Source organism: Lactuca sativa, chromosome 6 (genome assembly GCF_002870075.4).
Source record: "Lactuca sativa cultivar Salinas chromosome 6, Lsat_Salinas_v11, whole genome shotgun sequence".
In the NCBI taxonomy this organism is placed as follows: Eukaryota; Viridiplantae; Streptophyta; class Magnoliopsida; order Asterales; family Asteraceae; genus Lactuca; species Lactuca sativa.
The window spans coordinates 3,980,866-4,004,652 of NC_056628.2; the positions used below are offsets into that span (position 1 = coordinate 3,980,866).

Below are 23,787 nucleotides of genomic sequence, written 5' to 3' on the forward strand. Positions count from 1 at the left end.
TTTAATTTTCAAATGTGAAAAAATTTGTTGATTGAAATGGTTGTGTAAATGATAGTCGATCTCTCAGGGTTCCTATGCTTTTATCCATGATATTATTAGTTTAAGTCGGAGGAAACAACATGTAGGTGTAGTAGTAAGGTTGAACGCCACATATCAAGTTAACATACTGCTAGGTTATGTTACTTCTCCTGATGCACGAGATTCATTTATCATTGGTTAGCCCAACATTTTGACACTATACGTCTGGAGCGATCTATCTTGTTACTATTCTTGTCTTTCATCAACGAACAAAACAACCACGAGTAGGTTATGTTACTTCTCATGATGCACGAGATTCATTTATCATTGGTTAGCCCAACATTTTGACACTATACATCTGGAGCGATCTATCTTGTTACTATTCTTGTCTTTCATCAACGAACAAAACAACCACGAGTAGGTTATGTTACTTCTCATGATGCACGAGATTCATTTATCATTGGTTAGCCCAACATTTTGACACTATACATCTGGAGCGATCTATCTTGTTACTATTCTTGTCTTTCATCAACGAACAAAACAACCACAAGTATTTTACACGTAATTTAAGATATAGTCAGTCATTATACATTCTGTATATCTATTAACTTTTATTATGTTTTTGATTTTATTTAATTATGGAATGATATATGCAACCTTATTACCGATATTTCAGTTTTAGTGAACACAAATATCCCAATAAGTAAGGTCTTGATGGTTTGTGTTATAAAGAAAGGCCCTCTCGATGCTCTAGTGATCACGCCGAATTATAAATGAAACCATCTTCTTAACCTAAAATCGAACCCAAAGTTCAATTTAATTTATATGGTGTTGAACCTAAATAATTATATTTAATATTTTAATATTAATTATTTTATAATGGAATAAAAAAGTTGTATCCGAAGAGGACAAAATTATCCTTCCGATTTGACTTTCAAGCTTATCTTTAACCCTAGACTCCATGTGATATCATACGTTCCTTCCTCCCCCATCTCCCCCTTCTTAGAAACCCCATTACGAATCTCGCCGACCTTTAATCTCTCTCATATTTTCTTTTTCGCCAAGCAAAAATCTTTCAACCAATTCACACCCATATATAAAAATCTCTCTATGAACGCCAAAGTCATCGCCTCTATAACGTCGCCGTCTCTTCCTCTTTTGCCCAAAACCCAACATTTTTGAGCCCTTCAGAGACGGCGACTGGAATAAACACCGATCGATCTATCAATTGATTGATCTGCTCATCAAATCCTATCTAAATTTGGTGATTTTACCCCAGGCTATATAGTTAATTTTCTGTTCTTTACAAGGGTAAGTTTATATTCGTGTTTGTTTCTGGGGCTTTAGGTGGATCGGTGTTAATTTTTTGCTTTTTGGTAGTATTTGAATGGATTTGTTGGTGTGCTCTTTGATTTATGCAAAAGTACCTTTTTTTCATTTTCATCGGAACTAAAATAGTTTTAAGGTCAATCTGAGATTTTTGAGGTCCGATGACAAAAGTTTATTTGAATTCGAAGTATGTCCGTTTATCAGCTGTATGCAGATCATCTTTTTTGATTTTGATCAAAGCGTATGATTTGAGATTTTGTAAAATTTGAAATTGTCTAGCGATTTTGTCGTCATCAAACTCTTATTTCTAGGTTTTTGTCTCTATATTTCTTGATCTTTTGAAAATAAACAAGTGTGGGTTCACAAATGTATGAGAAAAAGGACATATACTTAACATGCTTGATAAAAATCATCATATGAGACTCTAAACTGCATGTTTAGAGCTTCTTTTGGCAGCTCATGAGTTTCTGTTTTTTGGAAAGGGTTTTCTTTGGAGAAGAGGTATACTTGACTGAGAAGCAACTGAATCATGTGCCAAACTCAGCAGGATACAAACCTCTAACTTGTAATGAAAAATATTTTTGTAATCATATTTTTTCAAAAGGTTTTTCAAATTTACTTCTTGGTATATGCATTTATCCCCTTATCTTTGCAGAATGAAAATAAGTCTTGTGGGTTTTGAAGATAAAATGTAGCTTATTTGTTCAAACGTGCACTCTTTTTTGAATGTGTATGCAAGTATGCATGAGTTTATATCAAGTACATTCTTGATAGAAACATAACGCTGAACTGATAATTTGAAATGTGTGTATTTTCTTAGCTTTGATTTCTGATGAAAGATATATGTTTTAGTGTAGTATTTGATTAGAGGTGTAATTACTATTATGATAGTATTAGGAATTTGTCGACATCAAGCAATGGTAGGGAGATGGCGGCATAATAAGGAAGTGGAGATGATTTCTAAACATGGTATGATTTCAATAGGTTTTGTTTATCTCTTCCCCTTTTTTTATTTTTTATTTTTCTTTTGTAGTTTTAAAGTTATTTTTTTTTTATGTTTGTCAAATAGTTATATGTATTTCTTGAAGTAGCTATTTAAACCATACATTTTTCAAATACTATTTTGATTTTCAACCATGTACTCTAATGTATATTTGACCATACTAAATCCATTGAGTTTTGTTTTCTCAAAGTTTTTGTTTTCTTGATCTCACCTCTTGGTTTTATATTCACGATTTATGTTTAAATGGTGCTAAAGGTTGTAAAAAAGGTTGTGTTAGTGGTGGCAGATGGTGGTGTTAGAGGTGGTTGAAGAACATAAAGATCAATAATGAAGAAGATCAAGAAAATTAATCCAATAAAAATAAAGAAACAAATAACTGTTTATGAATGCCTATACAATAGATATGTTTTCAACACATTTTGTTCATACGATGTTTTTCTAAAATTCTACACACCCTTAAATTGTTTACATGTTTTTTTTTATTTCTGACCTCATTTTGCAGGACATGCAATTTCTTCATCACCTAGTTTTAGTAGAATGTACAAATTAGTTGACTTTTAGGTTGACCAGTGTAAATAGGATTAACCTTGTGTAGATAACAACAACATGGCATCAAAGATAGTGAAAGTCTCAGCAAATGGTCGAAGAGTGATTCTTGATTCAAAAAGGAAAATAGGAACCCAAAATCAATTCAAAACCCAAATAGTCAACAGCAAGTCTTTGACTTTTAGGCCCACAATTCAAAAGCTTGGAAAGAGGAAAAGATCAACTGAATGCAAAAACAAATGTGGATCCTGTTCAAGAAAAACTTTGCTCAAAAACTACTCAAATTTCATCAAGAGTGGACTACCACAACGTCTACTGTATTCCCAAGATGGTCAATGGGTTGACTTTTCACAAGAAGTCATTGACTTGGTCAAAGACGATTTTCGTTCTAAGAAGGCTGCAATTGAAGTGAAGGTTAATGGGAGTCATTTCATGTTACAGATTTTGTACATGATTCAGATTGATTTGAAAACCGGGGCCCAAAAGCCGATTGCTTGGATTGATGACGGGGGTAATTGCGTCTTTCCGGAATCTCATTCCACCTGTCACGGGAATCATGATGATGTGGATCTTGCTGAGTCGTCTTCTGTGGCTCCTGAAATTAAGTTGCATTTGGAGATTGAGCTTAACAATAAGTTTGAGGAATGCATGGACGAGTCAAACGTGAAGAGGATCAAGGTTGACCAGGAAGGTCAAGGTGTAAATGACGAAAATGCCCCTCAAAAGAGTGATGAGTACGCATCCCCGATTTCTGAAACGATCTGTGGGAATGTCGATGTTGAAACGGCTAGAAACATGTTTGTGACGGGGATTGGTCAAGATTTGAAAGTTGACATTTTTGATGTCAAGAAATGTTCCGGAAGTTTCATGGAAGCAAGACAGAAGCTTTTTCAGACACAGGTTGAAATCACACAAAAGCTTCGTGGAAAGGCAAATGTGGTGTATGCTTGGTGTGTAGCCAATGGGGATGCGCCATCTGGCGTTCTGTTTTATGCTCACAATGGGCCAAAGCTTGGGCCTTATGGTTATGGTGTCCACCTGGCAGCTGTTCAATCTGCCCACAAAAGGTTTCAATAAAGATCACAACTTTCTTGCTTGTTAGCTTTCACTTGGTTAAGATTATTACACTTCTGGTCCCTGAGTTAGCTGATTTTTTTCAAATTTGGTCCTCTTTTGAAGTTCTTGTAACTTTTTGTTCCCTGTTTCAAATAAATGACTATTTTTTGGTCTGTGATATTTGTAATTTGGTCCCAAAAATAGTCATTTTTCTGGAACAGGCAAAAAATGTTACAAAAACCTCAAAGAAGGACCAAAATTGCCAAAACCGGCTATACACAGGGACCGAAAATGTAATTTGCTATTTGATTAGTTATGAGCTTTGTTTAAATATATATTTTTTACAGTGCTATGTTATGTGATGTTGACGAAAATGGGGTAAAACATATGGTTTTATGTCGTGTGATTTTGGGGAATTCAGAAGTTGTTGAAATTGGATCAAAACAGTTTCATGCGAGTGATCCATGTTTTGATACTGGAGTTGATGATTCACAGAATCCAAATTCTTATATAATCTGGAACATGGATGTCAACACACACATCTTCCCTGAATGTACAGTTGCTTTCAAGATGCCTCCAACTCTCAAAGGTAGCTTTCACTTCACCCCCTTTTTTATCACAATTTTTTAACAACTTTTTTCTTTTTTCTTTTAGGGAATGCTGTTGTTGAAGAAAGTAGGCTTGATATGTCAAGAGTCACTACAACTCATGATCAACATAATACCTCTTCGAGTACACCAGTAAGTTTCTTTATCCTGTTATTTTTTAATCATTCATGTAAAAAGTTTCAATTTGAATTATAAATTATTATTTTCAGGGGAAAAACTTCCCACCTCAGGAGAAGGTTCCTATTCCTAGTGTTGGTTCAAGCACAGCTAAAGATCCTAAATCACCATGGATGCCATTTTCTATGTTGTTTGAAGCAGTTTCTGCTAAAGTTGAACCTGATCATATGAGATTGGTGCATATTTTGTATGAATCTTTTAGGGTATGTTTTGTATTTTTTAAACTTTTTATACAAAAGAAAGTGTTTAAAATCTATTTTGGTGGTGAATATATTTAGGCGAAAAAAATGAGTCGAGAAGAGTTTATTAAGAAGCTTAGATCGGTTGTTGGGGATCAGATATTGAGGTCAACGATATCCAGCCTCCAATGCAAGGTTTGATTGACTTGACTTTTCATCTTATCTGGTTTGACCATTGACCTTTTTTATTTAAAAATTTTTGTGTAGAATGTTTCGAATTCGGGAAGTGTGTCAGAAGTTAAAGATGGGCAAGAAGTTTGAAACAGGTTAATAAAAACTTGTTTCCCTTTTGATGTCTTTTATTTATATATGTTGGGATGATGTTTTTTGTTCTAGTAGTTTTCATTTTATAAACTCTAATGATAATGATATATGTTGGTGTTTTTGGATTGTTGTTTACCTACTTTAAAGGTATCATGTGTTAGTAAAACATGGATTGGTGCTTATTTTCTTGTTTGGTTTTCACTTTATTTATTATTTTTTAGTAACACCATGTAAATAGAAGCATGAACAATGCCAATGTTTACATGTCTTGTGTTAACATGTTTAAAGTTGCATTGTTTCCGAGTAAAATTAATATATAACCCAAAAAAAAGGGATATTGTTAGTGATCTGTTGATAATAATGAATTGAATTTTTATCAATCTATGTAAACCATATGCTAATAATATATACCACCATGTTGAAAATTATAAATTTTAGAAATGTATTATTGTTTTGAAAATGATAATATGGGGTCCCCTATTTAAATTATGTGAGAGACTAATGGCATCATGATTTTGAAAAATGTATGCATATGTTAGTAGATTTTCATTAAAAGTTCATTCAAAATAGAAGAACCTGTTCCCAATTTGGAAATTATGACCATATTAGCATGATCATGTTGACAATTTGAAGAACCTGTTACTAAATAGAGTCGTATCTTTCTATTATTCCTCTGTTTGTATTCGAGTGATCATTAAACTAAAAGAAATGGAGACCAGAAATAGCAAGAGTAAAACATTTTTTCACGAGTCATCCCACCCTCACACTGTCTTGAAGCTCACGTGATCATCCTATCCGTCCTAGAAGATGCTCCAAAAAAACATTATTATTTATTTATTTATTTATTTAGGATCACTCAGGTGAAAGTGTGTTGGAGACCAATCCTTCACGTGAGTGTTCATCGACCGAGAGACTAATCTTTTGCGTGTGTATCCCAAATGCATATTTTTTTACAATGGTTTCCTTATAAAGAACATGTGCTTCTTTGATAACAATTTTTAAAAAAATTCAGGAATGAACAACTTCTTGGATGATGAAAAGTCGCATGAAAGATTTATTTCCGATAAATTTTCACTCAAGTTGTCATCAAATTAACTAATAGGTACAAATTCGTAAATCTTTTGTAACTTTGTTATCTCTTCTACCATTCAAAAGTTTTAAGTCGGTTAACCAATTTTTTTTTCTTTTTTCTTTTGACATTTCTAATATTTTTGCAATCGTATACCAAATGATATGTAAGAACATACTCGTGAAGAACTCTTCCATTCGGAGTCAATTTTTGTAGTTCGCATTTTAGTTATTGTGGAGTATTTGTTGATTAAACTGTATCTCTTTATTTGATGATCATTTTATGCCCACAAGATTGTATTTCAGACAATTCTGTCGTTAAGACACAATTTCACTCGCTCTTGGAGTCGTTCTTCTAGACTGTGTAGTGCACGTCTTTGGCATGCAACTCCCTTGTGACAAATTGTGTTAACCAATGAAATATCTTGATATAATTCAACCGAAAAATTTGGAAACAACGGTATAAAATTCTACACCTTTACATTACATAAACTATTTTATGTTATTATAAGAAATCTGGACTTTTGGAATGTGCATCCAATATCACATAAAACAATATGCTTAAATAGACATGAAATATTTAATTTTTGTACATGTTCCTACCTTTGCCACAAAGGTAGTTCTGCAAATAAGGATACATTTTGAAAAATCAGAAAAAATAAATTTTGATAATGCTTTATGTCAAAGAAAAAAAAAAGAAATCTCACTAAGTTCAGAAAAGTTAAAGATGTTCGGAACTTCTACAAAATCAATTTTAATAGAACAAATTTTATGTCTAGAAAACCAGTTAATTTTTTTAATGGTATTAAAAAACTGATAGATTTTTCAAACAAGATGGTTATTTTTTTTCTCACAAAATTGTGGTTATTATGTGATATTGGTTTGGAAAATATGGTAATTGGGGTGAATATCCAAAATAAATCATAGTTTATACACTAGTAGTTGGAAAAAAAAATGTGATAATAAGAATTTAGTAAGTTTTATAACTTAAAAAATCATGTAAGTTTATTGTTTAAATTAGCCAATAGCTATGTCCACAATCCTTGATGTTTAAAAAAAGTTTAGGAAAAAACGATTGAGGTGGTATGAACATATTTAAAGAAGGCTAGTATCAACGATGGTAAAAAGAGTAACGCCGATGATGATTGATAGTAAGGGAGGAGAGAGTCATTCCCTCCCAACCCACTGAACCCATTGCCACATCAGTTTTTCTCTTTCATTTTTTTTTTTATCTTTTTCAACTCACTCAACCCATTCAATTAAAAAAAAATACAAAACAATCAAGGTAGAATCTTAATTAGCAATAGAGTTACTGTCGGTACCACTCTCTCTTCAATGAGTTGTTTAATTGGTTTCACTAACCCACACCATCATCTCTCTCTACTTTCTCTATCTCATTTGTAGCACCTGGTTCTTGGTACGTATTCTCTTCTTTCAAATATTTTGCATTTTGGCCTTGGACTCGGTGAATTGAAGAACCAACTTGCCGAGTTGAAGCGGGATGAGACGCGAAGTTTAAGTTGTGGACACGACGAGTCGAGTCCCGGGCTCGACGAGTAGGTCCTGTTTGGACAAAAACCCTAATCCGAGGGTTTGCACCCTATTTAAACACCTTAACTCGGCCTCCTTCGTCCCATTTGCTCCCAGAAGACCCCTATAGCAAACCCTAGCCGTTATTAAAGCAATCTAAGGCATTTGGAGTGATTTTGGTGATTTTGTGATCCAAGGAAGGAAGGAAAAGCTTGAAGGATCAAGAGGAGGCTTGAGGGATCCGATTTTGAACATCATTTGCAGTCTTCAGAAGGTATAAAGTCTATACCTTGTTTGCTCTTTAGATAGATCCCATTTTGTGGAGTTTTAGGGCTTTTCTAAGCCATTTTGGTCACCAACCATGTTTGCAAGCATGGTTGGGGGCTGATGTTTCAGATCTAGGTCCTAAGAGGGGTTTCAAGGCAGAAAGGAGTGGCTCTTGCACTCAAAGAAAGTCCCCATGCATTGTAAGAGCTTGTTTTAGGACCTTTTGAGCTCAAAGTCCCATGTAAGCACGTAAAGATTGTAACTTTACGTGCTAGATCGATTGTAGAAGCATAGATCTATCTTTTGATCAAGGATTGTACATCAGAAATCGAAGTTCTAGTGAAGGGATGTGACCGACTCGACGAGTCCATTCTTGGACTCGCACGAGTCCTAGGTTTTTGTCCCATTCAGTGAGGGTCAAAAGGACCCAGTTGAGTGTGGAAAGGTTTTAGGGAGTCCCGGGGAGTGACCCAATGTTTTGGACTAATCCATTGTTCTAGAAATTCATAAGACTCGGCGAGTGCATGAGCAGACTCAGCGAGTCCAAGGCAATCTTCTTAAGGATGAAGAAGAACTCGACGAGTTGTTCATCAACTCGGCGAGTCGAGGACAAAACTTGTTCATCGGATGAAGGTGAACTCGACAAGTTGTTCATCAACTCGGCGAGTCGGATGAGTTTTCATGTGATGTTCGACGGCCCAACTCGACGAGTAGGGTCATGGATGAGGACGAGTAAAGGGATAGGGACTCGGCGAGTTGGCGAGCTAACTCGGCGAGTCAGGTCAGCTGGAAGTTGACTTTGACTTTGACTTGGTCAGGGGTAAAATGGTCATTTTACCCTAAGAATAGTTAGCAGTGTATGACTAAGTGTTTTGTGGGAATTATAGCCGGAGGATTTTCGGAGCAGCAGTGGCAGCAGTCAGAGGATTCCCGCACAGTTCAACAACTACGAGGTGAGTTACCTTCCAGTAGCGGTGGGTCTACGGCCACAATGCCGACCCACCAGTAGGAGTTGTATGTTAGATGATTGTCTTTGTGATATCATCTAGGTTTGCTACTACCTGATATGTTATATGCTGGCATGATATGTTATATGTGATAGTATTAGAACTCGGTTGTTAGGACCGAAGGGTAGGTCAGACACCCCAGATATGTCTGACAATATGTGATGATATGTTTATATGCTGGCATGATATTTTCTATGTGATAGTGGTAGTAGGAGGGGAATAGTCCCCAAGTTCGGTTGTTAGGACCGAAGGGTAGTTCGGAAACCTCAAATATGTCTGATAATATGTTTATGTTATGATATATGTGATAGTACCAAAAAGGGGTGGAATAGTCCCCGAGGGTCGGTTATTAGGACCGACGGGCAGGTCAGCACCCCAGAATGGCTTGACACGGGTAGGACAACACCCTAGAATGGCCGCATGGGTAGGACGTCACCCCAGAATGGTCGCATGGGTAGGTCGGCACCCCAGAATGGCCGCACGGGTAGGTCGGCATGGGTATGTCGGCACCCCAGAATGGCCGTACCGGGTAGGTCGAGCACCCCAGAATTGCCCGGCAATATGTATGTTATGTGATTGTATGGTATGTGGTACGATGGGGGAACTTATTAAGCTTCGTGCTTATATTTTGTAGTTTTGGTTTCAGGTACCTATTCACAATGGCGGAGCCAGGATCAAAGTAAATGGGTATCCCAATTTTTTTTAGGGTAACCTAATTTTTTTCCTGGGGTACTTGGGTTTCCCGGGTTCGGTTTCGGTTTTAAACCCAAATCTGTAACGACGCGATTTTTAAAACAACATTTTCATTTTTCAACAACCAATTTTTTAAATATAAAACATTCTCAAAAAGTATTCCACAATAGTTATCAAATCACACATATCCCAAGATCACAAATCAAATCTCTCCTCTGTGGGTACGTTCACGCCGGCGCCTTTCCACGGTCCTCGCTAGTACCTAAAACACATAACACAACAACTGTAAGCATAAATGCTTAGTGAGTTCCCCAAAATACCACATACAACACATACGCCACTCGAGGCTACTGTACGACCCTCCGTTCGATGCGTCTCAGCGGGACCCTCCAGTCCCGTAGCTCGTTGGACCCTCCAGTTCCGTAGCTCGTTGGACCCTCCGGTCCGGTCTGTACAATCATATAACATACATATATCACATAACACATAATCACATACATAGCACATAAGACCCTCTGGTCAACACATAACTACCACTCTAGGTAACGTATAGTGATAAGACTCACCTCGTGTAACTCGGTAACTCGGAAATCTTGGTCTCCGTGAAATAGGATCTAGCCTCCGCCTAATCATACGAAAATAAACACTCGGCATCAACACATTTCCCAAGGCTAGACCATTCCCTCTCTTAGCACTCTCAAGAGGGTAAAAGACCATTTTACCCCTCTTAAGGCTCAAATACTCTCAAGTTGACCAAACCCTAAAAGTCAACAAAAGTCAACGGTCAACCTTTTGACCAGACTCGCCGAGTGCACTATTGTGACTCGGTGAGTTCAGCCATGAACTCACGTCCTCAAAATCCCAAATGACTCACTGAGTCACTTCCCCAATTCAGCGAGTTACCATCTGTGTGATTTATGGGGAAAACCCATCTTACTCGCCGAGTCTGCTCTTGAACTCGGCGAGTTCAAGCCATGCTCAAACTCAAATGACCTTCTGAGGTTAGATCCGTTCCTCTAACCCATAGATCTGGCCTCCTTAAGCAAAATAAACACATAAAGTTTGGATCTTGATGCCCGTGCAAAGACCTAATGGCTCTATTTGAAGAAATGGACCCAATATGCCATCCCAAGCTCTTATCTCCCAATAACACTCATAAAGATCGAGGAGTTAAGGTCTCTGGACCACTTTGGATCCAGATCCAAAGTCTCAACACAAGAAGGGACCAATTGCACCACATTCCATGCTCTAAAGGGGCTAGAAACCCTAACTCTCAAGGATTAACACCAAACTGAATAAGGATTGAAATATATACCTCAAAATGAAGTTCCTAGCCTCTGAAATCCACAGAATATCGCCCTCTTTAGATCCCTATTGCCTTGGCCACCTTCTTCTTGCAAAAATACCCATACAAAGATCAAAAATGACCTTTTCTTCCTCACAAACACTCTGGATCTCTTAAGGTTCCTCTCAGGGGTCTGGTAGCCGCAAATGGTGGCTATAAGCCCCTTTAAATAGGTCTCAAACCCTGGGGATTAGGGTTTCATTAAACAGTGTGGACTTGCCAAGTCTACGAATGGACTCGCCGAGTCCGCCATTAAATCAGTTTGACCATCCGCACTCTTACTCGACGAGTCTGAGCGCCTACTCGCCGAGTCTCTCTCCAAAAACTCAATATTAAAGCATAAAATAAGATACCTGGGAGCCCGGATGTTACAAAATCTTAATCGAATCCTTAGCTAACCTCAAGTCTTGTTATATAAACATGAAGTTGAAGTATATTTTGATACTTGAATCGATGTGGGACTCAAAGTAGATATCAAATAAAGCATGAGCATAACAAGTTTATATAATATAAAAAAATGACCGAGTTTACACGTTTTTAGCGATGTGGGATAGAATAGCTAGGAAAATAAAACAAAAATAAACAAAGAATATGTAAGAAGCAAGAATTGAACTCGAGACCTTTGCTTGAATAAGCCAACACCTTAACCAGTAGAACAATTGTTTGTTTGTGTTTATAAGTGGATGGATGCGTATATATACACTATATCGATTTTTTTTGAGGGATACGTAAACAAAAATTACACTACCGAAAAAAATTTGAGGAGTATCCCGAGCTACCCCGGGATCCCCTTGGATCCGCCCCTGCCTCTTCAGCTAAGGGGAATGAGCTGGTGTGGTAGCGACACATCATACACACACATTGTTTTCCGCATTATGAGTTATTCTGGGATTTGTACTCTGACATTATTATGTTTTTACGATTCGGTTTTCAGACACGAGACATGTTTTTATGAAATGATATGATCAGTTGATATTATGTTATAAATATTTTGCAAATCACTTAATCAAAAATGAAATTTTTGGACGTGAAAAATTGGGTCGTTACATCATTTCTCTTATACCATGTGTTTTAAAACTTGTACCTTAGTTGTTTTATATTTTTTTTAATTGAGTGGGTTGAGTAGGTTGAGAAAGATAAGATTTTCGTGTGTTGTGGGTTGGGAAAGATGAAGAAAAAGAAGAGACAAAAATTGATATGATAGTAGGTTCAGTGGGTTGGGATGGAATGACTCCCTCATCCCTAAAAGGAGAGAACGTTCTAGCAGGAACTGTGAAGCTTGACATGGATGAACTTGTACTTTCAGAGAACATGATCTCAGATAAAAGGGTTTGAAAGCTTAATATTATTTGCAGATAAGTAGCCTAACTCCCTTATTTGTTTTCATCTTTACTATTATATGTTCTCTTGCACACATTGACTTACTCTCAGATTTGTTTTGTTTTGTTTAGCATTATTTGTAGGTTCTCGAGGCCATAAGCTTGTTTCATGATTTACTCATTTTGGCCTTATTGTTCATTTAGATTTACTCTTATTTTGTTTCTCTCATATACATGTGTCACTTTTGAACATGTTGGAGGTCATATATGCATAGCGCCACCCGTATTGGAAGCTTGGTTTGTAAAGAAAAGATAACAAAAGACACATGAATGCCAAAACACACATTTGACTTTATTGAAGAAACATAACTCCAAATCTTCAATCTCTTAACGTAACTCTCTGAGTACAAAATAATGGATCCTATCTCATTATATACTAAAACAAACACATTAGAATATAACTAGATTCCTAAATTGTTACCATTTAAACTTTCCTTGTTTACTTTCCTTATTGCTCAAGGAAAATGCACAGACTTGGACACCGCTCCAAGATAACCTTTAAGCTGGACCAAAACACTCCAAGTGGCCAAATCTTTCTCAGCAAATTCGCCGTCGACATCTACTTTCCAAAACTGTTGTCAACATTGACCGATGGTTGGTTTCTGAGTGATATATTTGCATAAAGGTTAAAGAAAAATTAAGTATTCGAGGTTCAAGTTCAACAACTACATTTTAAACTTTAAAAGTTCTAATTCTAATACATATTGAACTTATCGTGGATTGTTTGAAGAGTGACCATCTTAAAGCACAAAAACACGTAGGCAAAACCGTAGAAGTGACATGGATTATGTTCACATGTAAACGGCACCGTTCCAAGTGGAACTCAACTCTCCTAGAACACATGTGAGCTTTATATCTTCCCTCCTTATCTTTCAACCACATTAACGATCATGGCAATTCCCAGCACACTATCGGCGCTACCTTCTCCTTCATGTCTCTCTTCAAAATCACTTCAGCCCATTCATCTTACTTTCCCTAAAACCACAATTTCACTTTCAAAATCCAATTTTACCCCCTTTTCAATTCATCGTTCAAATTCAATCAATCTCGCCTCATCAAGAAAAGCCATCAGCTTCATCTGCAGCAGTTCCTCCATTGTGTCAACAAGCACTACCAATTACGAGGTAACTACCAACAATTTTTGTAAATCCCGAGTTGGGTAAGCACGGTTTTCTCTGTTATTAGGGTTTAGTTTTATGCAGATTTTCCGTTCCCAGTAATCTGAAACCATATTTTCTTCTTCAGAGTTAAAATTTTCTACAAGTATGAAACCATATCTGCTTCTTCATTGGTCACTTTCTGAAACATTTGACAGTTTTCAGATGACTCACAAGAGGTAGAGCTGAGATTATTTCTTGGAGATGAAAGCATTCAGAGCTCGAAGGATGTCATTGTTGACATCGATGAGAAATTCCTAACTATCAAAACGAAACACGATGGATCATTTAGAACCGCCATGGAAATCAGCTTGTATGAGAAGATAAAGCCAGCAGAAACAATATGGTACGTCTCCATCTTCTAAAAATCCAAATTTTCATTGACCTCGATGCTTCAAATCTCAATTAATAACTATTTGATTAATCAGGTTGTTAGATGACGATCAACTGGTTGTAAATTTAAAGAAACAAGATCCCGATGTGAAATGGCCTGACATTACAGAAACATGGGAGTCATTAACAGTTGGAGTTGTGCAACTTCTGAAAGGGGCTTCAGTTTATTTAGTTGGGGAGTCCTCAGAAATCAACCATAAAGTTTCTAGAGAGTTAGCCGTTGGCCTTGGGTATGTGACTATGTTCTACCCCAACATTTGAAATTACCATTTTACCCTTGTTGTCTGGTTTTCTCAGGTATACACCACTGAATACAGAAGAGCTACTGGAAACTTTTACCAAGCAAACAGTTGATTCATGTGAGTGATTTCATCAACCTTTATGAACAAACCAAGACTTTTTTGTGTTAATTTAACAAGTAATAATTAATAAATTCTAGTGGTGATTGCAGAAGGATCAAATGCTGTAGCAGAAGCAGAAGGTGTCATATTGGAAAGCCTAAGTAGGTATGAAATAATGAAAACATTTTTCCTTTTTTTATTTTGATGAAATGATGGAATGACTGACTGATTGACACCTGTCATTGGCAGTCATATTCGTTCGGTTGTTGCAACGATAGGAGGGCGGCACGGGGCGGCTGCAAGTGGGGATCGCTGGCGGCATCTTTACGCCGGATTTACAGTCTGGCTGTCACAATCTGAAGCTAAAGGTCAAACCTTTGACTTGATATCCTTTTTTCTTTGACATTTTTCATTGTGATTCTTGACTTGTTTCAGATGAAGTGGCGGCAAAAGAGGAGGCCAGGATGAACATTGAGGGTGGTGGTGGTCAGGGTTTTTGTAATGCTGATGTGGTGGTGAAGATTGGTGGTTGGGATAGTGACTACTCTAAAGCTGTGGCACAGGCTGCATTGAGTGCCCTTAAACAATTGATCCTGTCGGATAAAAAACTTCCAGGTGTGTGTGTGTGATAATTTTGATGTTGATATTTCTTATAAAATTCATGAATTCTAATTAAAATGAAATGGATTTTCATTTTTAAAGGTAAGAAGGGTCTTTATATAAGGCTGGGATGTCGTGGTGATTGGCCGAATATTAAGCCACCAGGGTGGGACCCATCATCTGGAACAGGTGCTGTATAATATTCGGCTCTTGACAAGTTTTTGCATCCATTCTGATGAACTGAAGCAAGAATTCATACCTAAGATAATGCATGTTTGTTTCAACTGACAAAGAATCATGTAAGAGCATAATGACATGTTTTGTTTGCAGAATGTTTAGAAAAAGGAATTGGAATCTTTTAAATGAACTGTAATATCAGAAGGAATTTGAATCTATGATGCTTTTAGTTGATGTGTAATGGAATTCTTTGTTGGCTTCTGTTTGGTTTGCAAATTTAGCAAATAAATTGAAATGTAAAGTAAAGTAATATAAAATGACAAAACTACCTTATTTTTCTCAAATTCTGATTGGTACGATGAGATTGGACAAAGTGGTTCTTGTTTGTGAAGGGGCTGAAACGGATCTCAAGATATTTATACCATTCTAAAAATAGAAGGCAACAAAAGAAAGGCGTTAAGGAGGAGGATGTCGACCAAATTTGTCCGACTTGACTTTGTGAGACGGTGTTAATTGTTAAGATGGAGGAGTGCTTGAAGTTGTTCGTTCTTGTGGTGAGGTTTTCATCGGGTTGTCCACTTTCTGGTTTATGAGACATGATAAAACCCAAATTCGAGATAACTAATCTCCTAGAAAACACCAAAAGAAATAACACGACTGAAACAATTTTCTTCTCTACTCATCAAGGAAATTACAAAAATTTAAATAACAAATGCAATCTACAACTACTGCCTTGAAATATGTAAGAAACGGAAACATGGAGTACTACTTATTGTAATCTAATATGTCTATAAGGGGAAAACTAATGCATCGTGTCTCACCAAGTAAAAGAGGGATGTTTTCTTCAGTTGACCACGAGATGAGATTCTGGTGCGTTAGTTTTCTCTACGCAGAAGATGTCTTCAACTTTGGTTTCATCTATTTCCATAGTAGACAACTACATTTTTTTGTGATTGTTTCCTCCCAACTGAAATTTGCACTTCTAAGACAAAAAAAACACCATAACAAAAAATTTAGTCTTTCCTAATTCCTTGGTATGTCAATTTTGACCTTTTTTTCCCCTACAAATAGGTTTTTTGTTCTTTTCAAATTGACATTCTTTTTTACTTGCTTAAAATTTGTTTTTTTGTTACTAAATAAACAAGATAAAAAATGCAAATTTTGACAATGGGTTAAAGAAAAACATGTCAAATTGAACCACATACAACAATCATTAACGAGATGTTTTGATATGAGGGATGTTTTGATATGAGGCTCGTATAAGAACACTTTATTAATGATTGTCCCACGTAAGATGCTGTGAGCAAAACCTGAATAAACCAATTATAAGGACTGAATGTATACAAAAACAACAAGAACTTATTTTGCAATAAAAAATATTAAACACTAAATGTATATAAACTAAATATTATATTATCTTATTAAGTCATTTTTTTCCGGCTTAACCTTGAGTAACCGGCTATAATGACTGAATATGTAAAAAGAAAAACACAAGTTAAATGGTCAAATATAGACAAAAAATATTAATGACTCAATATGTGTACAAAATAAAAGCTATATTACCCTATCAAATCATTTTCTTCTTTTAAAATGTGTTTGGATTGAGGATTTTATTAGGATTTAAAATTTATGTCTAGTTTCCAAGTTTTAACAAAGAAAAGAAAAAATAAAAAAAATATGAAGAGAAAAGAATAGAAAGTAAAGAAAAATAAATTTGTATTTTATATTTTAAAGCTAGAAAAAGATAAAAGAAAAATTAAACATTCTTTGTTTCTTTCTAAATAAAAAAAAGTGATTACTATTATTTATTCCATTTCAATCAATTTCCTTCTCTTAATTAAACTTATAAACACCAATTTCTTTTACTATATTTTTATTTATATTTATATCCCTTATTTTCATCTTAAATGAAACTAGAACATGACTTCAAATCCTTTGTTTGGTAAAAGTAAACAAATTTTTAAGGGCGTTTGTTTTAGCTTATTAAGGGTTTATTTTTCGAGAGCTTATATTTTATAAGCTCGTTTATTTAACCTTATTTCTTGACGTAAGTCATAATAAATTGATAAGTTGAAAAATAAGTTAGAAAAAAGCTTATAAAAATAAACTCTTAGGTTATGTTTGGCGTGCCATAGCTAGCTGATAAGCTAGTTTATTAATTTTTTTTTTTTTTTTTCGTTGTAATATTTGGTAAGCCAAAAAGTAGTTTATAAGATAGCTTTTTAGACTAGCTTTTTAAAAGTTTTAATTTTTTTTTCAAATATACTCCTAATTAATTATAAAAATATATTTTTTTAAAATATGTTTTTATATCATTTTATATATTTTAGTTAGTTTACCAAAGGTTATTTCATCTAGTTTTTATGTTATTACCAGCTAGTTTTTCGGTCAGAACTATCAAATATAAACACCAAATTTTTTTATATTTTTTTAAAACTTGCAGTTACATTTTAGCCCTTGTAATCTTAGTTTTCTTCACAATCTGGGCAATTACTCATGCCATGGATCCTCACCTTTATATCTTCATCGAACCCTAGTTTATCACCTGCTGATTTCTATCGACGGCAAACACCCTGGCTTCTCGATCGAATCTCTTTTTGGCGGCTATTAACTGAAGGTATTTTTATTTTTTGTATCTCGACACGAGTTTTGGCAAACCCAAAACAAGGTGACACCCCCATTCTTTTACGAACCCTAATAATAATCCGAAGAGGAATTGCTTGAAAAACCTTGGTCTTGATTGATATACAGATCGCCAATTCCCACACCACCTTTAAATCTTCCCCTTCAGGATACCATGAAACTATCTTTTTCCCTTTCATCTTCAAAACCCCCAAAACCTACTCTAAAATCATTGCAGGATCAGCCATCATCGTCTCTGAAAAAAGAATTCGTCACAGAGTTTGACCCATCCAAATCCCTAGCGGATCGCAATTCCAAAAACCCTGTTGTGATTGCTCCGATTTCCAACGAATGGAGACCTCAGAAAAAGATGCGGAACATCGATCTACCGGTCAAATCCGACGACCCCAACCTTGAATTCGAAGTCATGAATCATACTGTCGAGCAAACCGATCCGAACATCACATATGGTCTCAATCTCCGTGGCAAGAAAGATTCTGCACCTGATTCAGAATCAAAAGTCCAGAGATCCCAATCGACTTCCTCGATCGATAATTTGATGTTGAACAAGTTGAGAAACGATCTGGAGAGGTTACCGGAGGATAGAGGGATGGAAGAGTTCGAAGATATGTCTGTGGAGGACTTCGCATCTGCTTTGCTAAAAGGGTATGGGTGGGTTGAAGGGAGAGGAATTGGGAAGAATGCCAAAGAAGATGTCAAGGTAGTTGAGTACACAAAAAGAACTGGGAAAGAAGGGTTAGGGTTCGTGAATGATATGCCCATGCCACCGACCACTGAAAGCAACAACAGATCTACAAAAACCAAAACAGAAGGTGTTAGCAATGGGGAAAGAAAAGAGAGTAGTGGTGATAGGAGGAGTAGGGAGGAGGTGAAAGGGCGGAGTGGTGGTGGTGATAGGAGGAGCAAAGATTCAACAGTTCACCGGAGTCACAGTCAAAGAGATGAATCAAGTTATGATAAGCGTAAGGGTAGTAAAAGGAGGCATGAAATTAGTCCTGCTCCTACCACTTCAAAATCTTGGTTAAATAGTCACATTAGAGTAAGAATTATTAGCAAACAGTTAAAAGGAGGGAGATTGTATTTACAAAAGGGTGAGATTGTGGATGTTGTGGGCCCCACTACTTGTGATATATCCATGGATAATAGTCGGGAGCTTGTACAAGGTGTAGAACAAGAGTTTCTTGAGACTGCACTCCCTAGACGAGGCGGACCTGTTCTTGTTTTGTATGGTAGGCATAAGGGTGTTTATGGGAGTTTGCAGGAGAAAGATAATGATAATGAAACTGCAGTTGTTCGTGATGCAGATACACATGCTTTGATCAATGTTCGATTAGAGCAAATTGCTGAGTATCTCGGAGATCCTGATGATATTGGTTACTGATTTGATTTGTTGTTCATGATTCAGGTTAGATTTTCTGAAAACCATATGAGAGTGTACAACTTTGTGATTTATACTGGTTTGAATTCAAAATGGGTTCAATGTCTTGCATCTTTATTACATTTTGATGTTCTCGGGAATTTGTTTTTAAGCTTTTGTTGATTATCATTTAAAATGGGTACATGTAATGTAGTTTTTATTCATAATCACAATATTGTCGACATGTTGCTTAATTTTCTGTTTAAAGTGTCATATTTTTATATTCTGTAAGGTGCAGACAAAGTGTTTGATTAAATGTCTGGGTGAATATCTATGTTTTTTGGTTCAGTTTTTTTCATTACCTTTAATGATTTTAGCGTAACCATTTACTTTGTTGAGAGTTGGCCTCTTATTACTTTAATTGAATTTCAATATGATCAAGTTGTTGAGTAATTAGCAATTTGTAAACACCTAATGGCTGGTCAATGGTCAAACCTATGATGTATGGTTAAGAATGCAATTTATTGAAAAACTAATGGAAGTTAGTAAGTAGAGATTTATTCTTTCCAGTGAGAGAGCACCCATCATCTTTCTTTAGATCTCAAGATTATTTTATTACCGATTTTTCTATGATACCAAAAATATGGTTTTAGATTTTTTAATTTTTTGAACATCAAATCAAATTTACTCATAAATTATTTCTTAATTCCACATACCCTTAAATAAGGTTTGCAAAATGGAGATTCTAACAGAATTGTTTTTGGGTTTGCAAAACCGTAAAACCGTAATCGTAAAATCGAATCGGAATCTTAAGATTCTACAAAAACAATCTAATTATAAGTTTAAACATGCAAAATATATCATACATTAGTTGATTGTCTCCAAGGTGTAGAATGTTTAAAACATTTGTGATGGCTAATATATATCATTTCCAATCTAATCTAACATAACAATAACATCCATATCATTTCTCTCTTCTAAATTCAAATCATCTACTACAAATTTTGATTACAATGATTTCAAAAGGCTTAGGGGTTTTTTGTTTGGCCTCTTAATGATCTCATAAAGAGGCTGACTCTGAATCGTTTAGATTCAAGCGTTTGGTTGACACTATTTCAGCCTCTTAATCAGCCAGACATTAAAAAATATTATCTTATTCGGTCAGATGAGATAAGGAGTCTGGATGGTAATTATTCCTTTCATACCCTTGCCCTAAAAACAGATACAAGACGTCCGCCACTTTTTTTCTGCGCCCTTCTTCTTCTTCTTCGAGCGTCTTCTTCCCAAAATCCTCTTCCCTGCGTCGATTTCAATCGGCCACCGTAGGACCTCCAACGCCGGACAACCTCTGCCTTCGTCGTCGTCTCCCCCGTTTCACCGGTACGTTTTTCTATTTTGTCTAGCATACCTTGCTTCCTTCTTCTTCCTTGCGTTGATGTGTTGTTGCTGTTTCATTGTTGTATTGCTGCTGTTGCTGTATTCATGTTGATTTGTTGTTTTCTTGCTGTTAGATGTGATTATAAGTCCGAAAATATGTGTTCTTGCTGTTTTGTTGTTGTTTCTTGCTAATTTGCTATTTATCTGTGATTGGAAGTTCAAAAAATATGTGTTCTTGTTGATTTGCTGCTATGATTTTTTTTTTGTCATTGCTGGATTTTCTTGCTGAAACATGTTGTTGGTGAATTTTGAATACTAGACATTGCACAAATGGCACAAAAGGCCAAGAATGAATTAGAAACAGATATAAGGTGTGGAAAAAACATTTTTTGAAGCTTGTATTCAAGAAATTACTACTTATGGGCGTGAATGGAGTAGTTTGAAAGCGAACTCATGGAAGAATGTAGCTAAAAGATTGAAAACAGATTACAATTTTTTAGTTGATCAAAAGCAAATGAAAAACCGATACGACTACTTGAAATCAAAGTATTGTGCTTGGTTGAAATTAAAAAAACAAAACAGACAATGTCTATAACCCCATGACTAACACGTTTAACATGGAAGAAGACGAATGGCAACTAGAGATCAAGGTATTGTAATTTTTTATAGGAAGTAATATATAATAATATTTTATAATATTTAATAATATTTATAATATTTTCAAGCAGTCAAACAGAATGGTAGAAACTTTGAAGACTTCTCCACTAGTGTACCCTGATCTTTGTGTTCAGTTGTTTGATGGGTCGGCTGCGACTGACATTCATGGTTGGGGGCCATCTTTTACACTTCCCCACCCCTCTCATGACTCACCCGACATTAATTTAAATGACGTCGATGGTATTAATGTAACTCACATGGAAAGTATACCCGAAAGTCCAAATGAAGGAACCTCTAGTGTTTTCAAAAACAAAGGAGGTAAAGGAAAAGGAAAAGCAGCAATCAACGCAAAGATCGTTGAAGTCGGTGATGAAATTAGCAAAGTTGCAAGAATGTTAGTGGAGAAACATAAAGAACACGATATGGCATCATGTATGGAAAAGTTGGTGAAAATGGAATGGGGAATATCTGATCCAAGATACCAAACGACTGTTTTGCTTTTTGGTGAAAGTGCTGATCTTAGAAAAGTTTGGTTATTTCTTCCGACGGAAGCTTGTGAGATGTGGTTAAAGAATGCTGGATCAAAGTATGGCTTGATGTGATGGTTTTTTTAGGATTTTATGTTATGTGTGTCGTTATGGATTTAAAATGTTAAACTTTTTAGTATTTTATTTGATGTGTGTTATGGATTTAAAATGTTAAACTTTTTAGTATTTTGTTTGATGTGTGTTATGGATTTAAAATTTTAAACTTTTTTAGGATTTTATTTGACATTATTGTGTTTAAAATGTTGAATGTTATATGTTGTTTGACATTATGTTTTTAAAATGTTGACTTTTATATGTTGGTTGACAGGTGATATTGTATATTTCATGTTGTTTTCTTGGTATTGGATGTTTTTAGCTTCGATAAGAATAGAAAGGATAAGCGACTTGAATTCAACATTGACCGGTCATGAATTTACGCAAGAATTATTGCATGGATCTTCTTTACGATGTCATGAGTTGATGCGCCTTTCACGAGAAGCATATGTACTACTATGCAACCATTTTAAACAAAAAAATTGGTTGCAAAGTAGCCGGTCTATAACCACTGAAGAAAATAGCTATGTTTTTTACTGTCATCGGACACAATGAGCGGTTTAGAATGGTTAAACGCAGATTTCAACATTCAACAGAAACAATTCACAGGTGTTTTCATGAGGTTCGAAATGCGATGATGAATTTTGCAAGAGAAATTATTGTGCCAACATATTCTAGTGCAACCACAAATACATCAGGACGACATAGAAGGTTGAAAGAAATATTTCCGGGAGCGATAGGTGCGTTAGATGGAACTCTTGTACATGCAGTCGTGCCCGCTGACCAACAAACTCGTTATAGGGGAAGAGGAAAAGGTGAACGTTATCAAAATGTTATTGGAATTTGTAATTTTGATATGATATTCACGTTTGTATGGGCCGGTTCGGAGGGCATAGCACACGATTCACGAGTTCTAAAAGAAGTTGTATTTAACCCAACTTCCAGCTTTCCATTTCCTCCGTTAGGTTTGTAATCTTTTTATTTTTTTTTATTATTTTTTTAACTTTGATTATTAAATACATTATCTATTTTTCATATAACAATTGCAAAATTAACATTTATAGACAAATATTACCTTTGTGATGCCGCATACACCAACACTTGTGGATTTATGGCTCTCTACCGCAATACGAGGTATTGGTTATCGGATTTTCGAAGACAACGTGCATTAACCAAAGAGGAAAAGTTCACCCATGCTCACGCACAACTCAGAAATGTTATTGAGCGCGCTTATGGAGTTTTAAAGGCGAGATTCCCAATCTTAAAGCAAATGACTCCTTATCATTTTCCAATACAAAGAGACATAGTGCTTGCTTGTTTTGCAGTCCATAATTTTATTAGGAAATGTAATATTCGTGATCAATTATTTATGGACTTAGAAGAGGAAACTATGTTTACTACTGAAGAAAGTGGAGGAAGTGATGACCAAAGCGTACATGACATTCAATGGAGTAACCAAGACAACAAATATATGGCTAATTTGCGTAACCAGATTGTTAATCAATTACTTTAAAGTTGTATGCTTTCACGATTATGTTTAATTTGGATGTTGTATGATGTTTAATTTGGATGTTGTATGAATTTTAATTTGTATTTTGTTTTATGTTTAATTTGGATTTTATATGAAGTTTTGTATTTTATTTATAATTATTTTCAAATTCAGTATCATTCAACACAATCATTCAGTCCAACCAATCAGTAACAAATAGTTCAGAAGGATAAAATGGTTATTTTCACCGTTAAGAGACAGATATTCAGATGTCTGACCAAACATCAAATTATCATTCAGGTATAGAATCATACAGACCCTTTACATCATCCAGACATCTGCATCATCTAGATATGAATAATTCAGATGCTACCAAACAGCCTCTTATACAAATCTAGAACATGATAGTCTTAGAACTCGATAAAAGTTTTGATTATAATTTGATTTCAAAGGCTGATAATCTGATATAAATTCTGATTATAACTT

General features: G+C 35.5%; 5 protein-coding genes across 12 annotated transcripts; all 5 read left to right on the top strand.

Annotated features, from left to right (window-relative positions):
• Nucleotides 1-978: 978 nt before the first annotated feature.
• LOC111886869 (inactive poly [ADP-ribose] polymerase RCD1-like) lies at nucleotides 979-5,422 on the top strand. 8 transcript variants are annotated; one of them, XM_052764528.1, is made up of 8 exons: nucleotides 979-1,329; nucleotides 2,200-2,316; nucleotides 2,946-3,963; nucleotides 4,300-4,541; nucleotides 4,607-4,692; nucleotides 4,770-4,940; nucleotides 5,016-5,111; nucleotides 5,184-5,422. In XM_052764528.1, exons 2-8 carry the CDS (start codon nucleotides 2,232-2,234, stop codon nucleotides 5,235-5,237), a joined length of 1,752 nt encoding a protein of 583 aa, XP_052620488.1. In that variant the 5' UTR covers nucleotides 979-1,329; nucleotides 2,200-2,231; the 3' UTR covers nucleotides 5,238-5,422. The 8 variants fall into 8 exon arrangements, with proteins under 8 accessions (XP_052620488.1, XP_052620489.1, XP_052620490.1 ...); XM_052764529.1 differs by having other exon boundaries at nucleotides 2,205-2,316; XM_052764530.1 differs by having other exon boundaries at nucleotides 2,239-2,316.
• Nucleotides 5,423-13,278: 7,856 nt separating this feature from the next.
• LOC111886879 (probable inactive shikimate kinase like 2, chloroplastic) lies at nucleotides 13,279-15,458 on the top strand. The gene is made up of 8 exons (XM_023883120.3): nucleotides 13,279-13,653; nucleotides 13,845-14,032; nucleotides 14,115-14,309; nucleotides 14,377-14,438; nucleotides 14,519-14,585; nucleotides 14,670-14,788; nucleotides 14,856-15,035; nucleotides 15,123-15,458. Exons 1-8 carry the CDS (start codon nucleotides 13,420-13,422, stop codon nucleotides 15,218-15,220), a joined length of 1,143 nt encoding a protein of 380 aa, XP_023738888.2. The 5' UTR covers nucleotides 13,279-13,419; the 3' UTR covers nucleotides 15,221-15,458.
• Nucleotides 15,459-17,626: 2,168 nt separating this feature from the next.
• LOC111886871 (protein MOS2) lies at nucleotides 17,627-19,480 on the top strand. The gene has a single exon (XM_023883112.3). The coding sequence runs from the start codon at nucleotides 17,995-17,997 to the stop codon at nucleotides 19,219-19,221; it is 1,227 nt and encodes a 408-aa protein (XP_023738880.1). The 5' UTR covers nucleotides 17,627-17,994; the 3' UTR covers nucleotides 19,222-19,480.
• A 120-nt stretch (nucleotides 19,481-19,600) lies between these two features.
• Nucleotides 19,601-22,002, top strand: LOC111886873 (uncharacterized). Its single transcript, XM_023883113.3, has 2 exons — nucleotides 19,601-21,224; nucleotides 21,303-22,002. Exons 1-2 carry the CDS (start codon nucleotides 21,174-21,176, stop codon nucleotides 21,831-21,833), a joined length of 582 nt encoding a protein of 193 aa, XP_023738881.1. The 5' UTR covers nucleotides 19,601-21,173; the 3' UTR covers nucleotides 21,834-22,002.
• A 336-nt stretch (nucleotides 22,003-22,338) lies between these two features.
• On the top strand, nucleotides 22,339-23,325 carry LOC111886908 (uncharacterized). The gene is made up of 2 exons (XM_023883145.1): nucleotides 22,339-22,777; nucleotides 22,877-23,325. Exons 1-2 carry the CDS (start codon nucleotides 22,339-22,341, stop codon nucleotides 23,323-23,325), a joined length of 888 nt encoding a protein of 295 aa, XP_023738913.1.
• Nucleotides 23,326-23,787: the final 462 nt, after the last annotated feature.

What these genes read in the sequence shown, in the direction of transcription:
- LOC111886869 (XM_052764528.1), top strand. Translation starts at nt 2,232, where the DNA reads ATGATAGTATTAGGAATTTGTCGACATCAAGCAATGGTAGGGAGATGG. An exon ending in GGAGATGATTTCTAAACATG is followed by an intron (nt 2,317 to 2,945) that starts GTATGATTTCAA and finishes AACCTTGTGTAG; the next exon opens with ATAACAACAACATGGCATCA. An exon ending in TATCCAGCCTCCAATGCAAG is followed by an intron (nt 5,112 to 5,183) that starts GTTTGATTGACT and finishes ATTTTTGTGTAG; the next exon opens with AATGTTTCGAATTCGGGAAG.
- LOC111886879 (XM_023883120.3), top strand. Translation starts at nt 13,420, where the DNA reads ATGGCAATTCCCAGCACACTATCGGCGCTACCTTCTCCTTCATGTCTC. An exon ending in AAGCCAGCAGAAACAATATG is followed by an intron (nt 14,033 to 14,114) that starts GTACGTCTCCAT and finishes TTGATTAATCAG; the next exon opens with GTTGTTAGATGACGATCAAC. An exon ending in CAAGCAAACAGTTGATTCAT is followed by an intron (nt 14,439 to 14,518) that starts GTGAGTGATTTC and finishes AATAAATTCTAG; the next exon opens with TGGTGATTGCAGAAGGATCA.
- LOC111886871 (XM_023883112.3), top strand. Translation starts at nt 17,995, where the DNA reads ATGAAACTATCTTTTTCCCTTTCATCTTCAAAACCCCCAAAACCTACT.
- LOC111886873 (XM_023883113.3), top strand. Translation starts at nt 21,174, where the DNA reads ATGACTAACACGTTTAACATGGAAGAAGACGAATGGCAACTAGAGATC. An exon ending in AATGGCAACTAGAGATCAAG is followed by an intron (nt 21,225 to 21,302) that starts GTATTGTAATTT and finishes ATTTTCAAGCAG; the next exon opens with TCAAACAGAATGGTAGAAAC.
- LOC111886908 (XM_023883145.1), top strand. Translation starts at nt 22,339, where the DNA reads ATGTTTTTTACTGTCATCGGACACAATGAGCGGTTTAGAATGGTTAAA. An exon ending in CTTTCCATTTCCTCCGTTAG is followed by an intron (nt 22,778 to 22,876) that starts GTTTGTAATCTT and finishes TAACATTTATAG; the next exon opens with ACAAATATTACCTTTGTGAT.